Genomic DNA, 24533 nt, shown 5'->3' on the forward strand with positions numbered 1-24533 from the left:
TGAGGAAGGTCTGAGGACCGAAACAGCGGAGCTGTCGCTGAAGGGATGATGATCTTACTATTTTAATAATAAAGAGCTATTTCTACTACCGATGGTGCTGACTTGATTGGAGGATGCTTCCTTGTGAATAGCATGGTGGTGATGCAGAGTGGATCCGGCAACAGGAGATGTGGAAGTGAGCGTCCGGTGACCACGTGGGTGGCAGCCGCACAGCTGATCCGAGTAATCAACTATGTCCGCATGTTGGAGGTGCTGCCCCGGTGTCCCCTTGAGTCACGGTGGAACACACTGTCCCGCAGCCCCGACCACATGGGCGGCCACCGTACAGCCAAAAATGATGTGCACCGCTCTCCACTGGAGTGGAGGAGGGATAGCAGAAGAGAGATAGCCAAAAAAAAGTGGAGAAGGGCCGGAGCCCTGAGTGCTATGACGCCATCTGTGGGCTTAGATCGGGTCCGTTAAAAATGGCGCCGGCCAAATAATGGCGCCAGACAGTGAACGAAAATGTCTTCTAAACGAAAAATATCGTTTTATGTTTTTTTTTTCGTTTTAGGTGCAGGCTGGGTGGCTAGTGCAGGCTGGGTACCATAATAGGAGACCTCAGATCAGCGGCGACATGTAGCCTGCCTCCCTCCCTGCAGAGTGCGAGAGGAACGTTAGTATGAGAAGACTCAACGGGACTTGACATGTCTGCAATGTCCGCTTCTCTCCCGCAGCGCGCCGAGCATCATCTACTAGGTAACAGCGTGTCTCCTTACTGTGACGCGCCGCCGCCAGTACGTGCAGGCGTGTCACAGTGAGGAGACACGCTGTTACCTAGGAGATGACGCTGGGAGCGCTGCAGGGAGAGAAGCTGTCATCGCTGGCATGACGGATCCCGGTGAGTCTTCTCATATCTAACGCACCGCTCGCACTCTGCAGGGAGGGAGGGAAGGGCATTAGTGAGATGCAAAAAGCAAAAACATAAACGAAAAATATCGTTTAGGACAACGGCGCCATTTTTTAACAGTCAGAAACGATAAAAAACATTCTACAATGATTTCCTATGAGGCGCCATTTTTATAAAAACGATGTCTGGCGCCATTTTTAACTAGACCCGCTAAGATCGCTTCGCTCTGCTGCCGCTATGCCTTTCTGGAGCTCGGGAAAGAGCCTGCGGCTGCCAGGCCACAACAGGAGGCCTGGCGGGCTGCCAGTTGGACACCGCTGATCTAGAGCAAGGGGTGTCAAACTCAATCATGTAAGGGGCCAAAATCCAAAATATAGTCTAAGTTGCAGGCCAAATTGTTTATTACAATTTACCATTTATTGAACAGTTTCAAACTAAGTGGTGTAACTATAGTGACTGTGAAATGACCTGCTCCTCCCCCTTCTGCAGAGTAGCGCAGTGAAGCAGTTTACTATTTTCATGCCCTAGAACTGCTTCGGGTCTCCTCTGGTCTTCCTGACAGAAGCACGCTCTATGCTGCACTCCTCTGGCTTCTGTGATATGTCACATGATCAGGAGAAGGAGGTATGGAAGCATAGAGCATCCTCTGCCAGGAAGAACAGAAGAGACACTACACCCCCTGCTGGAGCAGGCAAACATTACACTGCTCTGCTGCGCTACTCTGCAATGTGAGGAGATAGTGGGTGGGGGTGCAGGTGTGTGTGTGTGTGTGTGTTTTACCAGGGTAGGGGGGGTGGGGTGAGTTTGGACCCAAGGAGGGGGGCTCGTGCTAATTTAGTTGGGGGTTGTCCCGTGGGTTATTGCTGCACCCCGGCTCGAACTGACAATGTTTCAGTCAGAAACCCTGTCACTGGTGTGCATCTTTAGACTGGAAGGCAGTGCACTGTCTTTCTTTTGCTGCTTACATGATAGACATTGGAAACTCTCAAGGCCCACATAAAATGGCAAGGAGGGCCGCATTCAGCCCACTGCCTTGTGTTTGACACGTGTTCTAGAGACTCCCGCAAGCCCCTTGCCTCCACTGATCCAGTGCTGGGACTGCACTAAGCTCTTCAACAAGGGCTTGTCCAAGAGTGCATGCATCTGTGGTACATTCTGTGAATTATTGTGACTGCAGTGCACAAGTTAGGTACGCCTCACACAGTACCATGGAGCCCAACAAGCTTGGCTCTGTCATACTGCGCAGGTGCGGCCAAGCTCGTTCATGGATGGGAGTGTGGCCTGCTGCAGGCCCCAGCCCTCAATCTGTGGTCTAGAGGAGGACGAGGTGAGCCTCTGGAGGATCTAGAGTATCTCTCTCTGCCAAGGTAAGTATCTGCCTTTTGCCCTTATAAAACTTACAGATTTACTTAGAGTGGTCTGAAACTGAGCATTTCTTCTTTGCTCTAAAAGATTATTTACAGCATAAAATCTACTACCACAAACAAATGTGTAGCAGCATTGAAACAGCACACACAGGGCCGGTTCTAGACTTTTTGCTGCCTGAGGCAAACCTGTGAGGATGCCCCCCCCCCCGTAGGTAGCCTGGAGCGGGTAGCAGCCAGGAAGGGGGAGCAGCGGGCACAGCGGTGGGGGGGGTTAGCCCCCCTCCCTCACCTGGGACTCCCCGCTTGCGCTACCCCTCCAGCTATTTTTGTTAAATTTTAATGAAATAGCAGCGAGCCTGGAAGCCTACTTCCTTAGTTGTGTTCCCCCGCTCGCCGCATCACTTCCTGCAATGCGGGTCCAGTTAGTTTAGCCAGTCGCGGCCAGTCTGAGCATGCACAGAGTGCTCCCTCTGTCTACCTCTGGCGGAAAATAGAACTGCGCCTGTACAGTACTATTCTCCATCGAAGAGAGACTTAGAGAGCGCACTGAGCTTGTGTCAGACTGACCGCGACTGCCAAACTAACGGGACCCGATGAAGAAGAGGGAGAAGACGGCGGTGTGGGAGTGATTCGTGCGGATGGGGCTGAAGGAAGACCCAGGTATGTATAAATCTTTCAATTGCATCAGTCTCTGGTTTCCTTTAAAATAGAGTGACCAGACGTCCCGGATTGCCCGGGACGCGTCCCGGATTCAGGGTCCGCTGTCCCAGGCAGCATGAGGTCCCGGGAAACGTCCCGCTTTCAGCAGCGGGTGCAATGTCAGGTTTTGGATAGGCACACCTTGCCGTGTTTCTGTAGTCGGGTGCTCAGCCTTGATGCAGAAGCGGCATCAGTCCAATACAAGCAATTCGAGGTCGGCTGGCACACCAGTTCAAAGTTCCAAGCAGTTTTATTGTATGAACAACAGCACAACAGCAACAGCATCAACAGCAGGACGCCCCGGCCTCGGGACTCTGGCCACTCTATCCTCATGAACTGGCAGCGGCGTCTATAGACGCCGTGCCAGTTCATTGCCTGCAGCCCCGCTCCAGCCTCCTTAGTCTTCCGGTGTCTGTTCCGACACCGGCAGGCAGAGCAGGGCTGCGGCAAGATGGCTGCCGAAGCCCTGTACTCTAGACTATGGGCCTGATTCACAAAGCGGTGCAAAGTGTTTGCACGCGAGTGAAAACCCCTTTATCACGCCTAAACTCAGTTTAGGCATGATAAGAAGAAACTCGCGCAAATTTTCCGCGCACAAAGTTTTGCACGCGCGCAGCACCCGGCGCTTCGCGCGAAGCTCCCATTAGGCCCTATGGGACAAAGCGGTGATAACTTTGCTAGTGCAAAGGTTATCACGCCTAAAGTCTTTTAGGCGTGATAACTGAGTTATCACCGCTTTGTGAATCAGGCCCGATTTGTGTCTCCAGTACAGGGCTTCGGGCGCCATCTTGCCGTAGCCCTGTCAGCACGGGAGACGAGCAGGAGGAAGGTAGTCCCGGGAGTAGCAAGCCAGAGGCCGGAGACTTCTGCCAGGTGAGTAAATGCTTTCTTTTCCAGGTGAAATGTGCTACCATTGCATTTATTTTCTGGTGAAATGTTTGCCAGCATTGCGTTTATTTTCTGGTGAAATGTTTGCCCGCATTGTGTTTATTTTCTGGTGAAATGTTTGCCCGCATTGCATTAATTTTCTGGTGAAATGTTTGCCTGCATTGCGTTTATTTTGTACTGACATGTTGCCCGCATTGCGTTTATTTTGTACTGACATGTTTGCCCGCATTGCGTTTATTTTGTACTGACATGTTTGCCCGCATTGCGTTTATTTTGTACTGACATGTTTGCCCGCATTGCGTTTATTGTCTGGTGAAATGTTTGCCCGCATTGCGTTTATTTTCTGGTGATATGTTTGCCCGCATTGCGTTAATTTTCTGGTGAAATGTTTGCCCGCATTGCGTTTATTTTGTGCTGACATGTTGCCCATTGCGTTAATTTTCTGGTATCCGGGGTAACTGTTACTGCATTTATTATTTAATGGTCATAGATGGCTATGTTTGCTGCTTTGTGGTTACGGTATACTATTAGCATTACACAGTTTCTGCACACCCATCATGCAAAGTCTCGTTTGACCACATCATGGCGTAAACACTGCTTTCTTATGCCTCGCTGTTACATCATTACGTTAGCTCCGCCCATACAATGTCATGGCCACGCCCATTTTTAGCACGCTGCAGGCCCCCCCCCAGTCTTCGTCACTGCGCGCTCCTCAGTCCTCCCCACTTTTCGCCACAGTCCTCCCCCCCGGCCCCCACCCCGTCCCAGGTTGGACATACAAAAATCTGGTCACTCTATTTAAAACCACAATGACCTTAGCAGCACCCCTTAAGAATTCACAATGGTCAATCACTGACTAAATCATTTATAAATAGATATTGTAAAAAAAAAAAAAAAAAAAAAAAAAAAGCAATTATATATTTATTAAGTTATTTTCAACACAGGGCCTCTCCAGTTGCTGATTAGGACGATTAAAGAAAGCTAGATTTAGTTATTTAGGACCAGAAAGGAGTTAGAATACAAGTCTGTATTATGTACAATGTTCTTATACTGTATATTGCAATGCCGCTTATGTCCACAGGTGGCAGTGCTTACATGAAAAGTAATTTTATTCACTGCCTGTGTAAAGCTGGTTGTCTGTTCAATAACGTTTTTGTTGCCATGCCAGTAGGCCAAGAACCTTGAGAGAGACACACAAGGTGGTGTTTTGTCTCTCTGCTTGCTGAGCATAAGGGGAACAGGGTGCGATTCCTATCAAATAGGGTTACCAGTAAGGTAGGGCAGGCTAGAGGTGGGCATAAAGAATGGATAATATGGGAAATATCAGAGATGGATTAAAATGTAATGGAGCCCAAGGTAAGGTAGTAGATATGGTACCCCCTCCTTGTGGTAAGCTGAAGTGTGGAGAGGTCACAGAAGCTGGCAGGTGTGCCCCTTGACACCTACTAGCCCCCAAGTGGCAGCCTAGGTTGCCTGGTGGATAATCATGGTCTAGGAAATTCATGTTAAGAAGGGTTAACATTATCGGAGGAGGTAAGCCATAGTCCCCTACTGTCCCTGTTTTAGGAGGGACAGTCACTATTTGGAGACCAAATCCCACTGTCCCCCTTTCTCCCTTATTTGTCCCTCTTTCAAGAGTAATGTACAGATTTATGTAAATGTATGCATTTTTCTACAAAAAAAATGTGTTAAATTGACTCCAAATTGTATTTCCATCCTTTAAATTGATATATTTCTCAATTTCAAATGTTAATATGAAGAAAAACTACGGTAGTGATAGTAGAAAGGACTAGTGTGCTTTGAATTCTAAAATTACATATGTTGCATAGCTAGGGGTGTGGCAGGGGTGTGGTTAGAGGTGTATCTTAAAACATCCCTCTTTCTCATTTCAAAAAGTTGGGAGTAGGGTTGCCAGGTCGGCTGATGGAGAAAACCGGACAGGGGGTGGAGTTAGGGGCAGAGTCAGAAGCGCACTTTTATGTAGAGTGGGGCTAAGCAATGGGCTTTTTAAAAAATGTTTTTTACAGTATTTATATCGCACTGACATCTTCTGCAGCACATTACAGAGTACATAGCCATGTCACTAACTGTCCTCACCAGTACATGCACATAAGAGACCACTTTTCACCAGTAAATGCACATAATAAGAGACCGCTTTTCACCAGTAAATGCACATAATAAGAGACAGAGCAGAAAACTATTACAAAACTGGAAAACTATGCAAATAATGCAATGCATTTATGGCGTTTTTACACAGTGAAGTGGTCGATTTCTTGCGGGAAGTTTTAAAATTTATTTTTTTTTTCCCACCAAAATTTTTAATTGAGAACAATAAAGTGGACATACATAGGCATAAAGTTAAAATATAAATCTGCGCATACATGTATGTACACATTTTGAGCAAATATAACAAATATAACAGTATAACAGTATAAATTGCGTTGTACAATAGTATGAATTCAAGTGTAAAGTATAGTAAGCAGCGAGCTCAGGCGAGATTGAATGAGATTGAAAGTCACGCCTGGACTATACGGAGGGGAGATAGAGCGGAGCCAATGCACACAAAGAGCGGAAATACAACCAGAGAATTATGGGTCACTCACTCACCATATCTCCAGACTCCTGACCTTACCTTGCTTCCTTCGCAGATGCAGAATCGCATTGCAAATGACGTGAGTGACGCACGTCATGCGTGCGTTGGCAACGCAGCGTTGGCGTTGCCGTAGCAACGTCGGGAAGCTCGGGGGCGGTACTTAAGCTGGCGTAACTTACGCCGCGTAAGCTGGCTGGCTGTGCCTTTGACTGACAGCCAGGCAGCGAATCAGCGGTCGCGCAGCGCTGGCGGACGGGTGGCGGAAAGTGGCAAAAGGCATAAAACCGGACATCTTAATTGTCCGGTTTAGCATGCCTTTTTGGACAGGACACAGCGGCCAAAAACCGGACTGTCCGGTCTAAAACCGGACACCTGGCATGTGTTAGCATCATTTGACCCTAACAAAAACAGCCTATTGATAACTGCATTACGGATACTCTGGTAAATAGTTGCGTCTCTTCTGTCAGCTCCACCGGCGACAGCATCAAAAGCGCTGTTAAAATATATAGCTCCCAACTGTTCCTCTTTTGGAGGGACAGTCCCTCTTTGGGAATCCAGTCTCTCTGTCCCAGGGCCGGGCCGAGGCAGAGGTGAGAGAGGCTTCAGCCTCAGAGTGGAGTGTAGGAGGGGGCGCACAACTCACTCAGCTATCATTTCCCTATTGTGTTTGAAGCAGAGAGAAATAAGAAAAGGGGATACATACAGGGCCGGTTCTGTCATGAAGCAAGGTGAAACATTTGCATCAGGTGCAGAGATTACAGGAGCAAGCATTTTTGTACTGTCAACGAGGTGAAGAGGTCATCATTGGGGTAAAGCAGCTTGTTGTGCTGTGTGAGGAGTCTGACAGTGAGTGAGGAGGGGGGAGGCAGGAGAGCAGCATTGGGGTAAAGCAGCTTGTTGTGCTGTGTGAGGAGTCTGACAGTGAGTGGGGATGCAGGAGAGCAGCAGTGTTTCATGTGAATTAAATGAATCAGAGTAGATTGTCGGATGCTATGCGATCATTCCAAATCGGGAAGGGGGGGGGGGGGCACATCCTCACAAGTTTGCCTCAGGCAGCAAAAAGTCTAGGACCAGCCCTGGATACATGGCAGTGACTGCAAGCCAGATAACTAGAGATTGAGGTGTTGGGGGCCCATACACATGCCATACTTCTGCCAACGACGGGTCCGCCACACCCTCCCGCTCAGCGGATTGTTCAGAAACAGCCTTATTAGTCTGCCGACAGCGAGTACACACGTGCTACTGTCGGCAGACGATCTTGCTTCCATAGCTGGTAGCATTCTCTGCATGCACAGTTAGTAAAGGCTGCAACTGGGCTTGCCCAGAATGCTCCTGACTACAAAAGCGCAATGGAGGCGGTGCACAGCCCGGTACAGCGCATACACAGTTGCCCGCTGGATCACAGACTTCACAGGAGCACAGAGGATTGGATTGAGACAGTGAGGGAGCCAACTACAGGAGGCTGGAGGCTGGAGGTATCCCCCCCCTCCCCCCCTCCCCCCCCCCCCCCCCCATTTACTTGTCTGTGAATATTATTACACATGTTGTTTTTGAATACAGATATTCTCTCTCAGCCCTGGTGATTTGTTTTATTTCTGTCCTGTCTCCTGCTGTCACAGTGTTAGAAGAACTACTGGACCTCACAAGGCTCCATGCTCAGACCCTGCAGGACCTCAAGGAGCAGAACCTCATCAAGAACCTCCTGTGAAGTCCACCGCAGTCAGGTGGTACCAGATCACTTCCTCCTCCTGAACTCTATCGGCGATCCCTTACAACTAATTTGTAATTTCATGCTGGCAAGGAACCCTTTAAGTTCAGTCTGCAGACAGTTATAGACAAGCTCAGTGATGCTTCTTGCAGCCACAGCAACAGTTCATTTTTCCATTGGATGGAGCAGCTTCAGCGTTTCATGTTGGCATCCCCATTCCGTTTTGCAGTGAGCGTTTCACTCATGCAGGTAGGACTGTTCACATCTAGAGGTACATCAGAATGCCAAAATACTGGAGACTTTCTCCACTGGGTTCAGATTGTCTCCTTTCCTGACTCTCATCACATCCTGGAAGGAGTCTATATACTGGGCTGATCCTTCCGATTCATGCATGTTTTACAAGAAGGTGTTATGTTTGTAGACTGAAGAAAGTCCATGCACTGCCATGAAGGAGGGGTCCTGGTGGCACCTAAAGTATTATTTCTGTACTGTGGCAGATTAAACTTTATCATCCTTACTGATTGGGGTGTTGGCATCTTTGCACTTTTATAGCTGTAAGGAGAGTTTAAATAAGGCTCTGATAAAAAAAAAGTATATTTGTAAACAGCAAAATGTATTTTAGCACTGTTTTAAAATACAAGCATGTTGTTATTCCCTCTCTAACTGATTGTGTAGAAGGGCGGACTGCTTCAGCCATTGTCACATGCTTAAGGCTGGTTTCACACCAGGACGTTGCGTTTTAGGGGACGTTATGGTCGCATAACGTGCCCCTAACGCAACGCCTGGTGCTCTCTAATGTGGACGTCAGAGTGAGCCGCGTTGTGCAGCTCACTCTGGCGTCCGTGATGCGCACTCTTGGACGCATGCGGCATCACGTGGTCCCGCCGGCCAATCGCTGCACAGAGCGGCCGCACCAGGAAGTAAACACTGCACGTCACTGAGTGCAGTGAATATTAATTAGCCATGTGCCCTGCCGCTCTCCGCTCCTCCCCAACGTTACGGAGCATGTGCAAGCAGTATAACGCGGCTCTGCCGCTTACAAAGTACTGCATGCAGTACGTTATATTATGGCGCAGCGTTACACTGTAACGCAATGTGGGCACTGTGAACAGCCCATTGTAACGTCCCACTGTGAAACAAGCCTAAAGGGAACCTTAGCCCCGCCAAAAAAAAAAAAAAAGTTTCACTTACCCAGGGCATCCCCAAGCCCCCTGCAGCCGGTCTGTGCCCATGCCGCTCCTCGAGTGTCCTCCGGTCCCCACTGCGCATTAGTTTAGTGTTCGGACTGCCACGTGTATTCTTCTCCGCCTTGCCGGCGTCAAGCGCGTCCTGTGCAGGCGCAGTACAGTCCGGATGACGTCAGCGCAACCAGTGAGCCGCACGCTGGAGTGCAGGAGAAGCCGACCTGGTGAGGTCGGCAGCTGCACCGGAGGGGACCGGGAGCTGCGGCGAGGGCACAGGACGGCTGCCAGGGGCTGGAGGAAGCCCCAGGTAAGTGGATTTCTTATTTTTAAAGTGCTTGGACCTTCACTTTAAGTCAGAAACCTTCGATCTGCATGCTTGTTCAGGGTCTATGGCTAAAAGCATTAGAGGCAGAGGATCGTCAGGACAGCCAGGCAACTGGAATTGTTTGAAAGGAAATAAATATGGCGGCCTCCATATACCTCTCACTTCACTTGTCCTTTAAAGAGACTCTGTAACATTCAAAACATCCCCTGGGGGGTACTCACCTCGGGTGGGGGAAGCCTCCGGATCCTAATGAGGCTTCCCACGCCGTCCTCTGTCCCACGGGGGTCTCTCCGCAGCCCTCCGAACAGCCGGCGACTGTGCCGACTGTCATTTCAATATTTACCTTTGCTGGCTCCAGCGGGGGCGCTGTGGCGGCTTTCCATTCCGAACTACACGGAAATACCCGATCTCATTCGGGTCCGCTCTACTGCGCAGGCGCAGGAAACTTGCGCCTGCGCAGTAGAGCGGACCCGACGGCGATCGGGTATTTCCGTGTAGTTCGGAGCCGACAGCCGTCAGAGCGCCTGCGCAGGAGCCAGGAAGGTAAATAATGACGTCACCGCTGCCCGGACTCCACGGAGGGCTGCAGCGAGACCCCTGACGGATGGAGGACGGCGTGGGAAGCCTCATTAGGATCCGGAGGCTTCCCCCACCCGAGGTGAGTACCCCCCAGGGGATATTTTTATGTTACAGTTCCTCTTTAAAGTGGAACTGAAGTCAGTTTATTTACTTTATTTCCTATGAGAGCACAGTTAATGACTTAAAATAAGTAATGCTTACATGTAAAAATATATTTTTACCTTTCAGAAATCAAATTTACAACTTTGGCCCGCCCCTTTTTTCCCCCAGTGCCCCCCCCAAAAAAGCATACTGTTACTAAATTACTTAATCATAACCCAAGGCGGATATTTTAAATCTTAAGAGGACACAGAGGCATGTTCTGTGCATAATCACATGCCTCTGTGCCTCTTTATTGCTGCCTCTAGCCCCCACCCAGGGTCTGCTGTGCCCCCCTATAAAAAGCGCCAGGCTAGCGACAATCTCCTTGTCGCTAGCCTTGTATTTACCTGCAACCTGTCAATTGATTGTCGCTAGCCTAGCACTTTTTACAGGGGGGACACAGCAGACCCCGGGGGGGGGGGGGGGGGGGGGGGAGGACTAGAGGTGGCAATAGCAAGACACAGAGGCATGTGATTGTGCACAGAACATGCCTCTGTTTTCTCTTAAAGGATACCCGAACTGACATGTGACATGATGAGATAGACATGTGTATGTACAGTGCCTAGCACACAAATAACTGTGCTGTGTTCCTTTTTTTCTTTCTCTGCCTGAAAGAGTGAAATATCAGGTATGTAAGTGGCTGACTCAGTCCTGACTCAGACAGGAAGTGACTACAGTGTGACCCTTACTCATAACCGCACAAAAACGAATGGCCTACCCAAGCGCTGGGAATCGAACAAAAAATATGCGTCAAAAGCCGCCCAACGCTAACGGCCACACGATCGGAATGCAATGTGAACAAGGCCTGAGAGTTTCAACTGGATCCTCTCTGTAATTGGCAGCCAATGAAGAGCTTGACAGAGAGGAGCAGCAGAGGAAGATCGAGAAGAAAGATGAATGAGGCCAGCAGACGAGTTCAGTACAGATCGGAGGGGTGCCAGCCTGTTAAATTAATAAACTGTTTAATGCACTCCTTATCTCATGTTTTATGATGTCTCACAGCCTTCTGCCCCTGAGCACTCTGGGAGGTCATGTGATGTTTCTGCTCATTTTGCAGAGGTAGAAAAAAAAAATCCCACAGTGATTCACCCTGCCAGCAGTAAAGATCCTGGCATCTCTGACAAATTATTATTATTATTATTATTATTTAGTATTTATATAGCGCCGACATATTACGCAGCGCTGTACAATGTATATATATATCTTGTCACTAATGTAATGACAAATGTAATCTTATCTTCCTCCACCCCTCCGCTGCTGGCTGGGTCCCTTTTCTTGTTCGCGGCGGCATTACCATCTGTGTACGAGGGCGGACGCACTGCGAAACAACACAGAGGAAAAAGTCACGCATTAGCGGCTCTGTGTTATTGCGCAGGTGCGGCCGGCACTCATATGTAACCAAAGGATATTCTGCCAGGCAATAAATAACCCAAGCAAGAGTCTAACCAATTTTCCAACAGGTCCAGGGGAGGAGTCATGTGGTGACATCATTAGCTTCATAAGCCTACAAGAGGCGTGCCCAAGACCAGATGTCAAGTGCTTAACATCCTTGCAAACAAGAGCGGTCTTCGAAGTGACAGGAGCAGGACTGATGTGTGATTCCAGCGCTACCTTCTGTCATGCGAGACGGCAGTTATCCTTATTGTCATTTAAGAAAACAGACGTCAGCTGCATTTGAAAAGCAACGTCATCATTTTTGCACAGATTTCATGTTTAAAAAGCCAGCAAAGACCGTAAATTAGCAGCAAAATGTGGGCGGGCTGACCCTTTAAAGTTAGATAGTCTCAGTGCAAGCTCTGCAAAAACATGTTCTCTAATAGACATGTGATGGGACATCAGCACAGGCGAATGTTTCGAAACACACCACATATTCCTCTTTCCAAGTATACACATGTAGGTCCAGGAATATGCCCACTCCTTAAAGAGAACCAGTCTCCAGTCATCACTCAGCCAGACCGAAGCATGTCCTAATAAGGAGAGCTTATCACTTCTGCAGAATGAGTTATGACGCGGGCGGGGTCATATGTAGTCAACAAAATGTTTACGAGTTGTTGTTTATGTGGTGAGGTGTTTGTGTAATGCTGGGGCTCAAATGTCCATCTCTGATTGGGTTTAGGGGCCCCACACTCTTGTCCTTATGGAAAAAGCATGTGATTTTCCACATGCATAATTCTGCGTTTGTGCCTTTTGTATTCTTTTTTTGAATGGATATTCGTGTGCATTTTTGCGAATTTCATATACGTTTGTAGGCAAAATTTTGCAATTTTATATTTTCCATGAACATCAATAAAGCTAAAGTAGCTTTGAGGGCTGGTGCACACCGAGCGGGTTTTCTGGCGTTTTGACAGCCGCTTGCGGCTGCGGATACGCTTGGTTAATGTATCTCAATGGGGTGGTTCACACCAGAGCGGGAGGCGTTTTGCTGAAACGCATACTCCCGGGGTGAGGCATTTTTTGGATTGCGGAGGCGTTTCTGCCTCAATGTTAAGTATAGGAAAAACGCAAACCGCTCTGAAAAACAGCAGTTCAGAGCGGTTTTGCGGGCGTTTTTGTTACAGAAGCTGTTCAGTAACAGCTTTACAGTAACAATATATGAAATATGGTACACTGAAATCTGCAGCAGCAATCCGCAAAACGCTAGCAAAACGCCTCATAAATTTTTTTTTTTAAAAGCGGTTTAAAATCTGCTAGCATTTTGCGGATCTGCTAGCGGGTTTTGTTGTGCCCCAGGCCTAAAATTGCATGTATATATTTTGTGCTGTAAATGTTTTAAAATGGAAGGCAGCGTAATAATGTGGCATCAGTTACCACAAAATACACATAATGTGGCAGTTACTCCCCCCCCCCCCAAAAAAAAACACATGCATAGTAGCAGCGTTTCCCCTGAAATACACATAAATAGGCAACATTTTCCCCCTATAAAAACACGTAAAGCAGCATTTCCCCCATAAAACATGAGTTAGAGTTCCCCTTAAAACATGTTTCTCTTTCCCCCCAGTTAATGCTCCCCAATATCCCTGGTGCCAGTGGCAGTACCTGAAAACAAAAATAATATACTTTCCTCCGGTTGCAAATCTTCCGCGCAATGTCAACAGCCAGAGCAGGACTGCAGGGAAATGGTGGCCGAAGCCCAGCACTGGAGACAGAAATAGACTCCAGTGCTGGGATTGGGACACCATATTCCCAGAGCTCTTCTGCCGGAGTGTTGCTGAGACACCCACAGCCATGCTGGATACCTCACCTAAAAAACTGGCTGCGAGATCAACCATTTTGTCTGCTGCCCCTGGGGGGACCCTCTGACAGGTGCCAATGTACCTCCAGGGGTCCGCAGACCCCAGGTTTAGAACCACTCTTCTAGTATATAATGCAGACATGTGTTGACAGCATCATCTGCAGACTAATAGGCCTGTTGGCAAATTGCAGAGAGTCCAGCAGGGGATCTGTGATGGATTTCAGATAAGCCATTGTCAATTTTTCTAAGATTTTCACGACCAGTGATGTCATGATTAAGGTTAGGGTTAGAGATAGTCAGTGAGATGCAAATCATTTTGAGTTGATGCAGTATTATGCAAAGTTTGTATACAGCTTGAACATGAATCAATCAAATCCTGCTGATTGGTCCATTTTCAAGCTGCATATATTTGCATACAAAATGTGCATAATACTGCATCACTGTCAGCAAAGGGGAATCACACGCATTGGCTATCATTCATAAAGCATTCCCGCATGTGGAAATGCTGAAAACAGCTGAACTTACCGAGCACATAGCAAAATGTCTATTCATAAAAGCTGTTTCCGCATGAAAAGCTACAATTACCGAGCAGTGTGGGAAATTACCGCCTTGTTCGGTGATTATGTTAACACATGTCACCATATGTCAATTCATAAAGATTAGAGCGAGCTGTGTCAGCACGGAGAATACCGCTTCCTTGGCAGAGCCGATAAGCATGCGGATAACAGCTACGTTAATGGAGACAGACCTCCCAGGCAGCAGCAGCAGTGAGAGCAGAACAAACAAGGCATCCCGGAATACCCAGGCTGTGTTTTTTAACCTCTTGGGTACCTGTTTTTAGATATATTTTACATCAGAAACCCTTCATGTGTAACATTTCTGGAACTTCTTCTAAGTTGTGGCAATTAAATAGACTGTTTAGAAAGACTAAGCTAGGTACACACCATACAATTTTCTGTTAGATTCTTCTGTTAGATTTACCTACAACATGGAAAAAAGCTATCTGGCAGGTAAATCTAAGAGAAAATCTAACAGAAAATTGTATGGTGTGTACCTAGACAGATTCAGGACAGATTCAGGGCAGAGAGAGGCAGTTTTAAAAAAAATGCACATGTAAAGGGATGCTGGGGCTGCCTCTTCTATAGTAACGCTGTCTCCGGAGGAGAAAATGTATCAACTCGGCAGCTTCTTGTAGAGCCAGTCTAGTTCAGGAAAATACCGCACTGCTATCGCAACTGTAAAAATTTTTATGAATGAGCACACAGAAGTCTAAAATACCGAATGCGGTATTTTCCCGCACAGATTTTTTTTACCGCACTGCTTATATGAATGATAGCCAAAATGTGATAAAAAGTGTCTGCATTTTTTCGCCTGCTGCAGAAAAACCGCACATTGCTCACAGTGCATTGCGATTGTGCATTGGGAAGCATTATGTGTGTTTTCGCGTTGTGAGTGTGACCCTAGCCTAAGACATGTCAGTTTTGATTTTTTTTTAGGATTTGGTATAATAGTTGCACATTTATAATTAAAATTATTCTTTAAAAATCCACAGTGACTTGTTTAAACTCAATGGGCTCGATTCATTAAAGGCTGCTAAATGTTAGCACGGCAGTGAAAAGTCACTTTGCACGTGCAAACTACTTAGCACCCTAGTTAGCCTGTGCAAACTACTTAGCACCCTAGTTAGCCTGTGCAAACTACTTAGCACCCTGGTTAGCCTGTGCAAATTACTTAGCACCCTAGTTAGCCTGTGCAAACTACTTAGCACCCTAGTTAGCACGTGCAAACTACTTAGTACCCTAGTTAGCCTGTGCAAACTACTTGGCACCCTAGTTAGCCTGTGCAAACTACTTAGCACCCTAGTTAGCCTGTGCAAACTACTTAGCACCCTAGTTAGCCTGTGCAAACCACTTAGCACCCTAGTTAGCACGTGCAAACTACTTAGCACCCTAGTTAGCCTGTGCAAACTACTTAGCACCCTAGTTAGCCTGTGCAAACTACTTAGCACCCTAGTTAGCACATGCAAACTACTTAGCACCCTAGTTAGCCTGTGCAAACCACTTAGCACCCTAGTTAGCACGTGCAAACTACTTAGTACCCTAGTTAGCCTGTGCAAACTACTTGGCACCCTAGTTAGCCTGTGCAAACTACTTAGCACCCTAGTTAGCCTGTGCAAACCACTTAGCACCCTAGTTAGCACGTGCAAACTACTTAGCACCCTAGTTAGCCTGTGCAAACTACTTAGCACCCTAGTTAGCCTGTGCAATCTACTTAGCACCCTAGTTAGCACGTGCAAACTACTTAGCACCCTAGTTAGCCTGTGCAAACTACTTAGCACCCTAGTTAGCACGTGCAAACTACTTAGCACCCTAGTTAACACGTGCAAACTACTTAGCACCCTAGTTAGCACGTGCAAACTACTTAGTACCCTAGTTAGCCTGTGCAAACTACTTAGCACCCTAGTTAGCCTGTGCAAACTACTTAGCACCCTAGTTAGCACATGCAAACTACTTAGCACCCTAGTTAGCCTGTACAAACTACTTAGCACCCTAGTTAGCACGTGTAAAGCCTTTACACTCGAGTTAGCACGTGCAAAGCCTTTACATGTGATAACTGACTTATCACGCTTTGGTGAATCAAGCCCATTGTCTATCTATCTAGGGCTTGATTTACTAAAGCGCACAAAGGGCTCAATAAAGCGTGATAACTCAGTTATCACATGTAAAGGCTTTGCATGTGCTAACTCGAGCGTTAAGGCTTTGCATGTGCTAACTCGAGCGTTAAGGCTTTGCATGTGCTAACTCGAGCATTAAGGCTTTGCATGTGCTAACTCGAGTGTATAGGCTTTGCATGTGCTAACTCGAGCGTAAAGGCTTTGCATGTGCTAACTCGAGCGTTAAGGCTTTGCATGTGCTAACTCGAGCATTAAGGCTTTGCATGTGCTAACTCGAGTGTAAAGGCTTTGCATGTGCTAACTCGAGCGTTAAGGCTTTGCATGTGCTAACTCGAGCGTTAAGGCTTTGCATGTGTTAACTCGAGCGTTAAGGCTTTCCATGTGCAAACTCGAGCGTTAAGGCTTTGCATATGCAAACTCGAGCGTAAAGGCTTTGCATGTGCAAACTCGAGCGTAAAGGCTTTGCATGGGGAAACTCGAGCATAAAGGCTTTGCATGTGCAAACTCGAGCGTAAAGGCTTTGCATGTGCTAACTCGAGCATAAAGGCTTTGCATGTGCAAACTCGAGCGTAAAGGCTTTGCATGTGCAAACTCGAGCGTAAAGGCTTTGCATGTGCAAACTCGAGCGTAAAGGCTTTGCATGTGCAAACTCGAGTGTAAAGGCTTTGCATGTGCTAACTCGAGCGTAAAGGCTTTGCATGTGCTAACTCGAGCGTAAAGGCTTTGCATGTGCTAACTCGAGCGTTAAGGCTTTGCATGTGTTAACTCGAGCGTAAAGGCTTTGCATGTGCTAACTCGAGTGTATAGGCTTTGCATGTGCTAACTCGAGTGTATAGGCTTTGCATGTGCTAACTCGAGTGTTAAGGCTTTGCATGTGCAAATTCGAGCGTTAAGGCTTTGCATGTGCAAACTCGAGCGTAAAGGCTTTGCATGTGCAAACTCGAGCGTTAAGGCTTTGCATGTGCTAACTCGAGCATTAAGGCTTTGCATGTGCTAACTCGAGCGTTAAGGCTTTGCATGTGCTAACTCGAGCGTTAAGGCTTTGCATGTGCAAACTCGAGCGTAAAGGCTTTGCATGTGCTAACTCGAGCGTTAAGGCTTTGCATGTGCTAACTCGAGCGTTAAGGTTTTGCATGTGCTAATTCGAGCATTAAGGCTTTGCATGTGCTAACTCGAGTGTAAAGGCTTTGCATGTGCTAACTCGAGCGTTAAGGCTTTGCATGTGCTAACTCAAGCGTTAAGGCTTTGCATATGCAAACTCGAGCGTTAAGGCTTTGCATGTGAGGGCATGTGGGGCACACACCGCATTGTCTTTTATAGATTATTTAGTAAAAAATGGATTTATACTTTTGCAATTACAGGTTTTTGAACTTTTTCATTAGTGTTACAGTGTGCTTAGCACACAATTGTATGTGAATTTTAACTGCCTAGAATTGCCTGTGTGGATGACCTGGCTCTGGCTCTCACGTTAGAGGATTGTAGCTGTGTCAGCGCGGCATTGCTGCGGTTATGTAATGTGATAACTCTTTTTTTGCAGTAACGATACAGCACAGTGGCAGGAATGACATGCGAGGATCCTACTATACTCATTAACATGCCCTGAGCACTTACATTCCTCATTGGTGACTGATAATTGCACATAACTGTCCTGTATAGTTTGGCCTTTGCTTCTCCTCTCCTCCTGACAGCCTCATGGCCCCTCCTGTGTCAGCACAGCAATGTCCCCCCCTCTCTCTCTCCTCTTGTTTTCTCTCTTCCGCCCTCCTCTCTCCTCCCAACACCTTCTATTTTTTCCTTCTCCCCCCTCCCCTCCTCTCTGTTTCCTGTCACTTTTTTTTTCTTCTTCTCTCTCTGGAACTTTTCCAGAAACAAGAAAAACACTCATGCTGATATCCAAGCAGCTGTGAACAAGCCTTTCCTCCTGTTTCCTCTACCTAACTCCTCTCTGCTGCACGCTGCTCCGCGTCGCTGTCACTGTCTCCGTCACCTACCTTCCTGACTGAATTTCACCCGCTAACTCCTGGGGGCCCCCCTCCGCCAACCCTGCACAGTTAATTCAACTGCAGACTGGGCCTCAGAGCTACACTTGCCCTCACACCTTTCTGTCTCCCAGAGGAGTCAGGAACAAGATGGCCGCACTTTGGCTCAGGGCGGCCTGGCGTTACCGGCTGCTCTAGGAAACGTTCCCTCTTGGCACCGACGCCGCCTGTTGTGTCCGCAGTGAATTCCACGATACTGAAGACCGCCTGCGTGAGAGGGGGGTTTAAAGTTCCTCGAATCCTGAAAATTTCATTCATTCCATGGGAGAGCGCAGCAGAGGATCCTGGGAAATTGCCAAAGAAACTTTTTTTCCAACTTTTTGGGAGGTTAGGCTGACTGGCGGGCGAGTTAGCATTAAGGATGTAGGAATATAGGGGGACTGAGTGACCTCAATGTCTCGTTGGACTAAGAAGGGGGCAGGCCGACGAGCTTTGCTCCCGCTGTTATTCTTGGCGTTGGCGCTAGGAGGTGCCGCACTCTTCCTGGCTTCTCTGAATCTGCTACTGACTACCACAGCCTGGGGCCAGAATCTGTGCCAAAGACGGCCGCAACAACAGCAGGTAAGGAAATGGGCCTGGGAGGCACGAACATACTATACATGTAATTCAGAAAATGTACAAGATAGACATACATCATAAAAGAAACCCAAGGTGTGAGACTTATGGAAGCTGCCATATTTATTTCTTTTAAACAATCCCAGTTACCTGGCAGTGCTGCTGATCTTTCTGGTCATTTAGGTTTAAATCACACACCTGAAACAAGCATACAGCTAATCTTGTCAGATTTGTCATAGACATCTGATCTGCTGCATGCTTGTTCAGGGTTTATGGCTCAAAATATTAGAGGCAGAGGGTCAGTAGGACAGCCAGGCAAGTTGCTTTTAAATAATGCACATTGCCTGGCAGTCTTGCTGATCATCTGCCCCTAATACTTTCAGGCATAGACCCTGAACAAGCATGCAGCAGATCAGATGTTTGACATCAGTCTGCATGCATGTGCAGCATGCTTGTTTCAGAGACTACTAATGCATGAAAGATCAGCAGGGCTGCCAGGCAACTGGTATTGTTTAATAGGAAATAAATATGGAAGCCTCCGTATACCTCTCACTGCAGGTGTCCTTTAATATCCCCTAAGTTGCCCCTAAAGGGGGGGACACCAACGATACAATCTTACCTAATCTATGTAGTATAAGGGTAAACTAAGTGAATAAGCTTTGCTTCATTTAGGTAGTTCCTCATATTACATAGAAGTGGTAGGATTGATCCCACACGCCAAAAATATACAGATACTATAATTAACTTCCCCCTAAATTGGCGCTAGACTACGATACATACACTACACGATACATACATAGACATATGACTATGGTAGGATTAGATTGTGAGCTCCTCTGAGGGACTGTTAGTGATAAGACAATATACTCTGTACAGCGCTATGGAAGATGTCTGTGCTATATAAATACATAATAATAACATGGTAGGACATTAGACTATGACTATGGTGGGATTAGATTGTGAGTTTCTCTGAGGACAGTCACTGACATGACTATGTACTCTGTAATGTGCTGCAGAAGATGTCAGTGCTATATAAATACATAATAATAATACGGTAGGACATTAGACTATGACTATGGTAGGGATTAGATTGTGAGCTCCTCTGAGGACAGTGAGTGACATGACTATGTACTCTGTAAAGTGCTGCAGAAGATGTCAGTGCTGTATAAATACATAATAATTATATGGTAGTGACATTAGACTATGACTATGGGAGGATTTGATTGTGAGCCCCTCTAAGGACAGTCAGTGACATGACTATGTACTATGTAAAGTGCTGCAGAAGATGTCAGGGCTATATACATACATAATAATATGGTAGGAAATATGACTATGGTGGGATTAGACTGTGAGCCCCTCTGAGGACAGTCAGTGTCATGACTATGTATTCTGTAAAGTGCTGCAGAAGATGTCAGTGCTATATAAATACATAGTAATAATATGGTAGTGACATTAGACCATGACTATGGTAGTAGTAGATTGTGAGCTCCTCTGAGGACAGTCAGTGACATGACTATGTACTCTGTAATGTGCTGCAGAAGATGTCAGAGCTATATAAATACATAATAACAATAATATGGTAGGACATTAGACTATGAGAGGACTAGATTGTGAGCTCCTTTTGAGGACAGTCAGTGACATGGCTATGTACTCTGCAAACTGCTGCAGAAGATGGCCAATTTAGGAGGGCGCCAATTAACTTATCTGTATGTTAAGTAACCAGAATGCCTGGAGGAAACCCACACAGGCATGGGGAGAACATACAAACTCCGTGCAGATGTTGCCTTGGCTGGGATTCAAACCAGGGACCCAGAACTGCAAGGCAAGAGAGCTAACTACCACTCCACCGTGCTGCCCATCTGACAATATTGTCAGGAATACCTGATCTGCTGCATGCTTGTTCAGTGTCTACAGGTTCGTATACACGTCCGATAAAGATCGTTCGTTACAAACGATTCATGACGTTTACACGATATTCAAATTAGACCGAAAAGATCGTTCGTAATGAAAGATTGTGTACACACGTGAACGATATAAGTATAAAGTACTGAACGACGAACGATAAAAAAAATGCGTGCGCAAATGGAAGTGACGTTATGACAGGCAATAAGAACATGCGTACTACTCCACAGATAATCATTATCGGGCGATCTTTGTACAAACTGCAACGATTGAACGATTATCTTTCGAAAAAATCCGCCGGGTTGGATCGGTCGGATTGAACGATAACGGTCAGTATCGTCCAAAAAAACGATCGTTGGAAAATTTGGAATGCACGATTATCGGTCCGATTGTCGCTATCGTTCGTTTTCGAATGATCGTTATCGTACGTGTGTACTCAGCTTTAGGCTAAAAGTATTAAAGGGGAACTGAAGAGAGAGGTATATGGAGGCTGTCATGTTTATTTCCTTTTAATCAATACCAGTTGCCTGGCAGCCCTGCTGGTCTATTTCTCTGCAGTAGTATCTGATTAAAACCAGAAACAAGCATGCAGCTAGTCTTGTCAGATCAGACTTATAAGTCTGAACCACTGAAACACCGGATCTGCTGCATGCTTGTTCAGGGGCAATGGCTAATAGTATTAGAGGCAGAGGATCAGCAGGGCTGCCAGGCAACTGGTATTGTCTAAAAGGAAATAAACATGACAGCCTCCATACACCTCTCTCTTCAGTTCCCCTTTAAAGGCAGAGGATCAGCAGGATAATAATAATTATTTTTTTTTTTTATTGTATAGCACTTTTCTCCTGGTGGACTCAAAGCGCTTGTGAGGCAGCCACTAGAGTGCACTCAGCAGGCAGTAGCAGTGGTCAGGAATCTTGCCCAAAGAACTCCATACTGAAATAGGTGCAGCTTACTGAATAGGAAGAGCCAAGATTGAACAGGTCTTCTATGTCAGAACCAGTACACTATCCAGCCACTGTGCAGGATAGTCAGGCACTTGGCATTGCTTAAAAGTAAATAAATATGGCAGCCACCATATCCCTCTTGCTTCATTTGTCCTTTAAAGAGTACCTAAAGTAAACTGAGAAGGATATGGATTTTTCCTTTTACAATAATACCAGTTGCCTGACTCTCCTGCTGATCCTGTGTCTCTAATACTTTTAGCCACAGCCCCTGAACCAGCATGCAGATCAGGTGCTCTGACTAAAGTCAGACTGGATTAGCTGCATGCTTGTTTCAGGTCTGTGATTCAGCCACTACTGCAGCCAAAGAGATCAGCAGGATTGTCAGGTATTGTTTAAAAGGGAAACATCCACATCCCTCTCAGTTAAGGTTCCCTTTAAGATGTAATGGGGCTCTAGGCAACGTAGTAGATTTGGGGCCCTCTTGTGGTCTTTTTGGTAAACTTAAAGGGCAACTGAAGCCAGTGTAATATGAATGCTGCCATATTTATTTCCTTTTAAGCAATATCAGTTCCCTGGCTGTCCTGCTGATCCTCTCCCTCTAATACTTTTAGCCATAGACTCTGAACAAGCATGCAGATCAGGTGTTTCTGACATTATTGTCAGATCTGACAAGACTAGCTGCATGCTTGTTACTGGTGTTATTCAGACACTACTGCAGCATAATAGACCAGCAGGAAAGCCAGGCAACCGGTATTGTATAAAAGGTAATACATATGGCAGCCTCTCTATATTTATTACTTAAGTTGTCTTTTAAATATAGAGAGATCAGAGAACGTGGCTGGTGGGCCCAGTTGACACCTACTAGGCCCCAGGCAACTGCTTAGGTTGCCTGGTGGATGATCCTGCTCTGGCCAGGGTTGTGCTCAATAAAGAGTTGTTTAAATCAAGTCTGGCATTATGGAAACAATGGAATCCCGCTGATATTATTATTATTATTTATTGTATTTATAAAGCGCCAACATATTACGCAGCGCTGGACATTAGTTTTAGTTACAGACAATATTTAGGGGTGACATATAGCAAAGTGACAATATCTGAATACAAGAAAGACCAGATCATGCAGCACAGTATGAGTACAAGGTAATGCTTAGTCAGTCACTGGATGGAGCATGGAGATTAGGCAAGTTAGGTTCACTCAGATGCATAGCATGGGTTCACAGTAATGGAGGTGCAAGATCAGGTAGGACACAAAAGGAGGAGGACCCTGCCCAAAGGCTTACAATCTAGAGGGAGAGGTAGGGACACGAAAGGTAGGGGACCCGAGTTCAGCTGTGGATTTAGAGCACTTGTGAGGGGTAGTAAGCCAGAGTGAAAAGGTGAGTTTTGAGGGCCTTCTTGAAGGTGTTGAAGGAGGGGGCTGCCCTAATGGGTGGAGGTAGGGAGTTCCATAGTGTTGGAGCAGCTCTTGAGAAGTCCTGGAGGCGTGCATGGGACTGGGTGATGCGGGGGACAGTCATTGCATACTTCCAGGGAGTGACTATGACATGCAACTGCTGCAATATTTACACTATAAACTCTTGCTGGAGTCAATGGAGACTTGTGTTACAAGTAAATCATATGACCTGTTTACACTAACGAGGTTGTGTTTGCCAAACAAAGACAGACAGCAGATCAGATTGTACTGAGACGCTGGTCTCACCTGCACAAGTCCAACTACAAGTCAGATCACTGCTTAAGTGGACCTGAACTCAGAACTTCCTCTCTGCTCTAAAAGATAATCAACAGCATAATAACCTTTACAGGAAAACATTACTTTGTTACAGCTGATACAAATCCTGCAATGAATCTGCAGTGTGTCTACTTCCTGCTTTCATGGAAGCAGACATAGGGTTAACATCCTGTGTTCACAAATTAACAGCTCTGCCCTGGCAAAGGAGATTCCAGAGCCGACACAGCTGAGAGATCAATGGCACTGGTGATTAGTCACAGATGAGGGGGAGTTAGACAGGCTAAACTCTCTAAATACACACAGGATGCTTTTCTCTGTGTTTTCCTTCTGTCTTGTGCAAGAGTTCAGCTCCACTTTAAGGCTGGTTTCACATTAGGACGTTAAAGTCCCACGTTACAGCAGCCAGTAACGCAGCCTAACTCACAGCACTGTAAAATCAATGTGCTGTTCACAGTGCCCACGTTGTGTTGGGGTATAACGCTGCACGTTAAATGAAAGTGCAGCATGCTGTACGTTATACCCCTATAGAGCTGCGTTAGATTGTTTGCACATGCTCAGTGACTAGCCACATGGCTAATTAATATTCACTGCACTGTGGTGACTCATGGTGGTACTCCTAGTGTTGTCCGGATCATGAGCGAATGGTTCATTTGATCCGCTTCTTTTTTGTGAGTCGAATCAAACAAATCTCAGTGACTCTCTGTACCTCAACAAATCTCAGTAAATCTCTGTACAGCAACAAATCTCAGTGACTCTCTGTACAGCAACAAATCTCAATAAATCTCTGTACAGCAACAAATCTCAGTAAATCTCTGTACAGCAACAAATCTCAGTGACTCTCTGTACAGCAACAAATCTCAATAAATCTCTGTACAGCAACAAATCTCAGTAAATCTCTGTACAGCAACAAATCTTAGTGACTCTCTGTACAGCAACAAATCTCAGTGACTCTCTGTACAGCAACAAATCTCAGTGACTCTCTGTACAGCAACAAATCTCAGTGACTCTCTGTACAGCACCAAATCTCTGTAAATTGAGTAGCAAATCTTGGTGAATCTCTTGAGGGCCCTTTTACACTGCCGCAC

General features: G+C 46.4%; 2 protein-coding genes and 1 long non-coding RNA gene across 9 annotated transcripts in view; 2 read left to right on the forward strand and 1 right to left on the reverse strand.

Annotated features, from left to right (window-relative positions):
* Window positions 1–11935, forward strand: part of LOC137562538 (uncharacterized) — a 28719-nt gene extending 16784 nt beyond the window's left edge. For 4 of the 7 annotated variants that reach the window (XM_068273971.1, XM_068273970.1, XM_068273972.1 and 1 more), the window contains exon 8: window positions 8056–8665. In XM_068273971.1, coding sequence (XP_068130072.1) covers window positions 8056–8144 — 89 coding nt within the window. In that variant the 3' untranslated portion in view covers window positions 8145–8665. Of the gene's footprint in view, window positions 1–8055; window positions 8666–10988; window positions 11344–11833 lie in introns of those variants that run through there. The other 3 variants (XR_011030132.1, XR_011030130.1, XR_011030131.1) reach the window with 3 other exon arrangements.
* The window catches only part of LOC137562541 (uncharacterized), a 46287-nt gene extending 28308 nt beyond the window's left edge, over window positions 1–17979 (reverse strand). The window contains exon 1 of the long non-coding RNA XR_011030135.1: window positions 17891–17979. This is a non-coding gene — a long non-coding RNA (uncharacterized lncRNA). The remainder of the gene's footprint in view (window positions 1–17890) is intronic.
* An 83-nt stretch (window positions 17980–18062) lies between these two features.
* LOC137562015 (uncharacterized) overlaps window positions 18063–24533 on the forward strand; it is a 109940-nt gene continuing 103469 nt past the window's right edge. Inside the window, exon 1 of the mRNA XM_068273358.1 lies at window positions 18063–18879. Coding sequence (XP_068129459.1) covers window positions 18712–18879 — 168 coding nt within the window. The 5' untranslated portion in view covers window positions 18063–18711. The remainder of the gene's footprint in view (window positions 18880–24533) is intronic.

This window comes from Hyperolius riggenbachi, chromosome 3, assembly GCF_040937935.1.
Source record: "Hyperolius riggenbachi isolate aHypRig1 chromosome 3, aHypRig1.pri, whole genome shotgun sequence".
Classification (NCBI taxonomy): Eukaryota; Metazoa; Chordata; class Amphibia; order Anura; family Hyperoliidae; genus Hyperolius; species Hyperolius riggenbachi.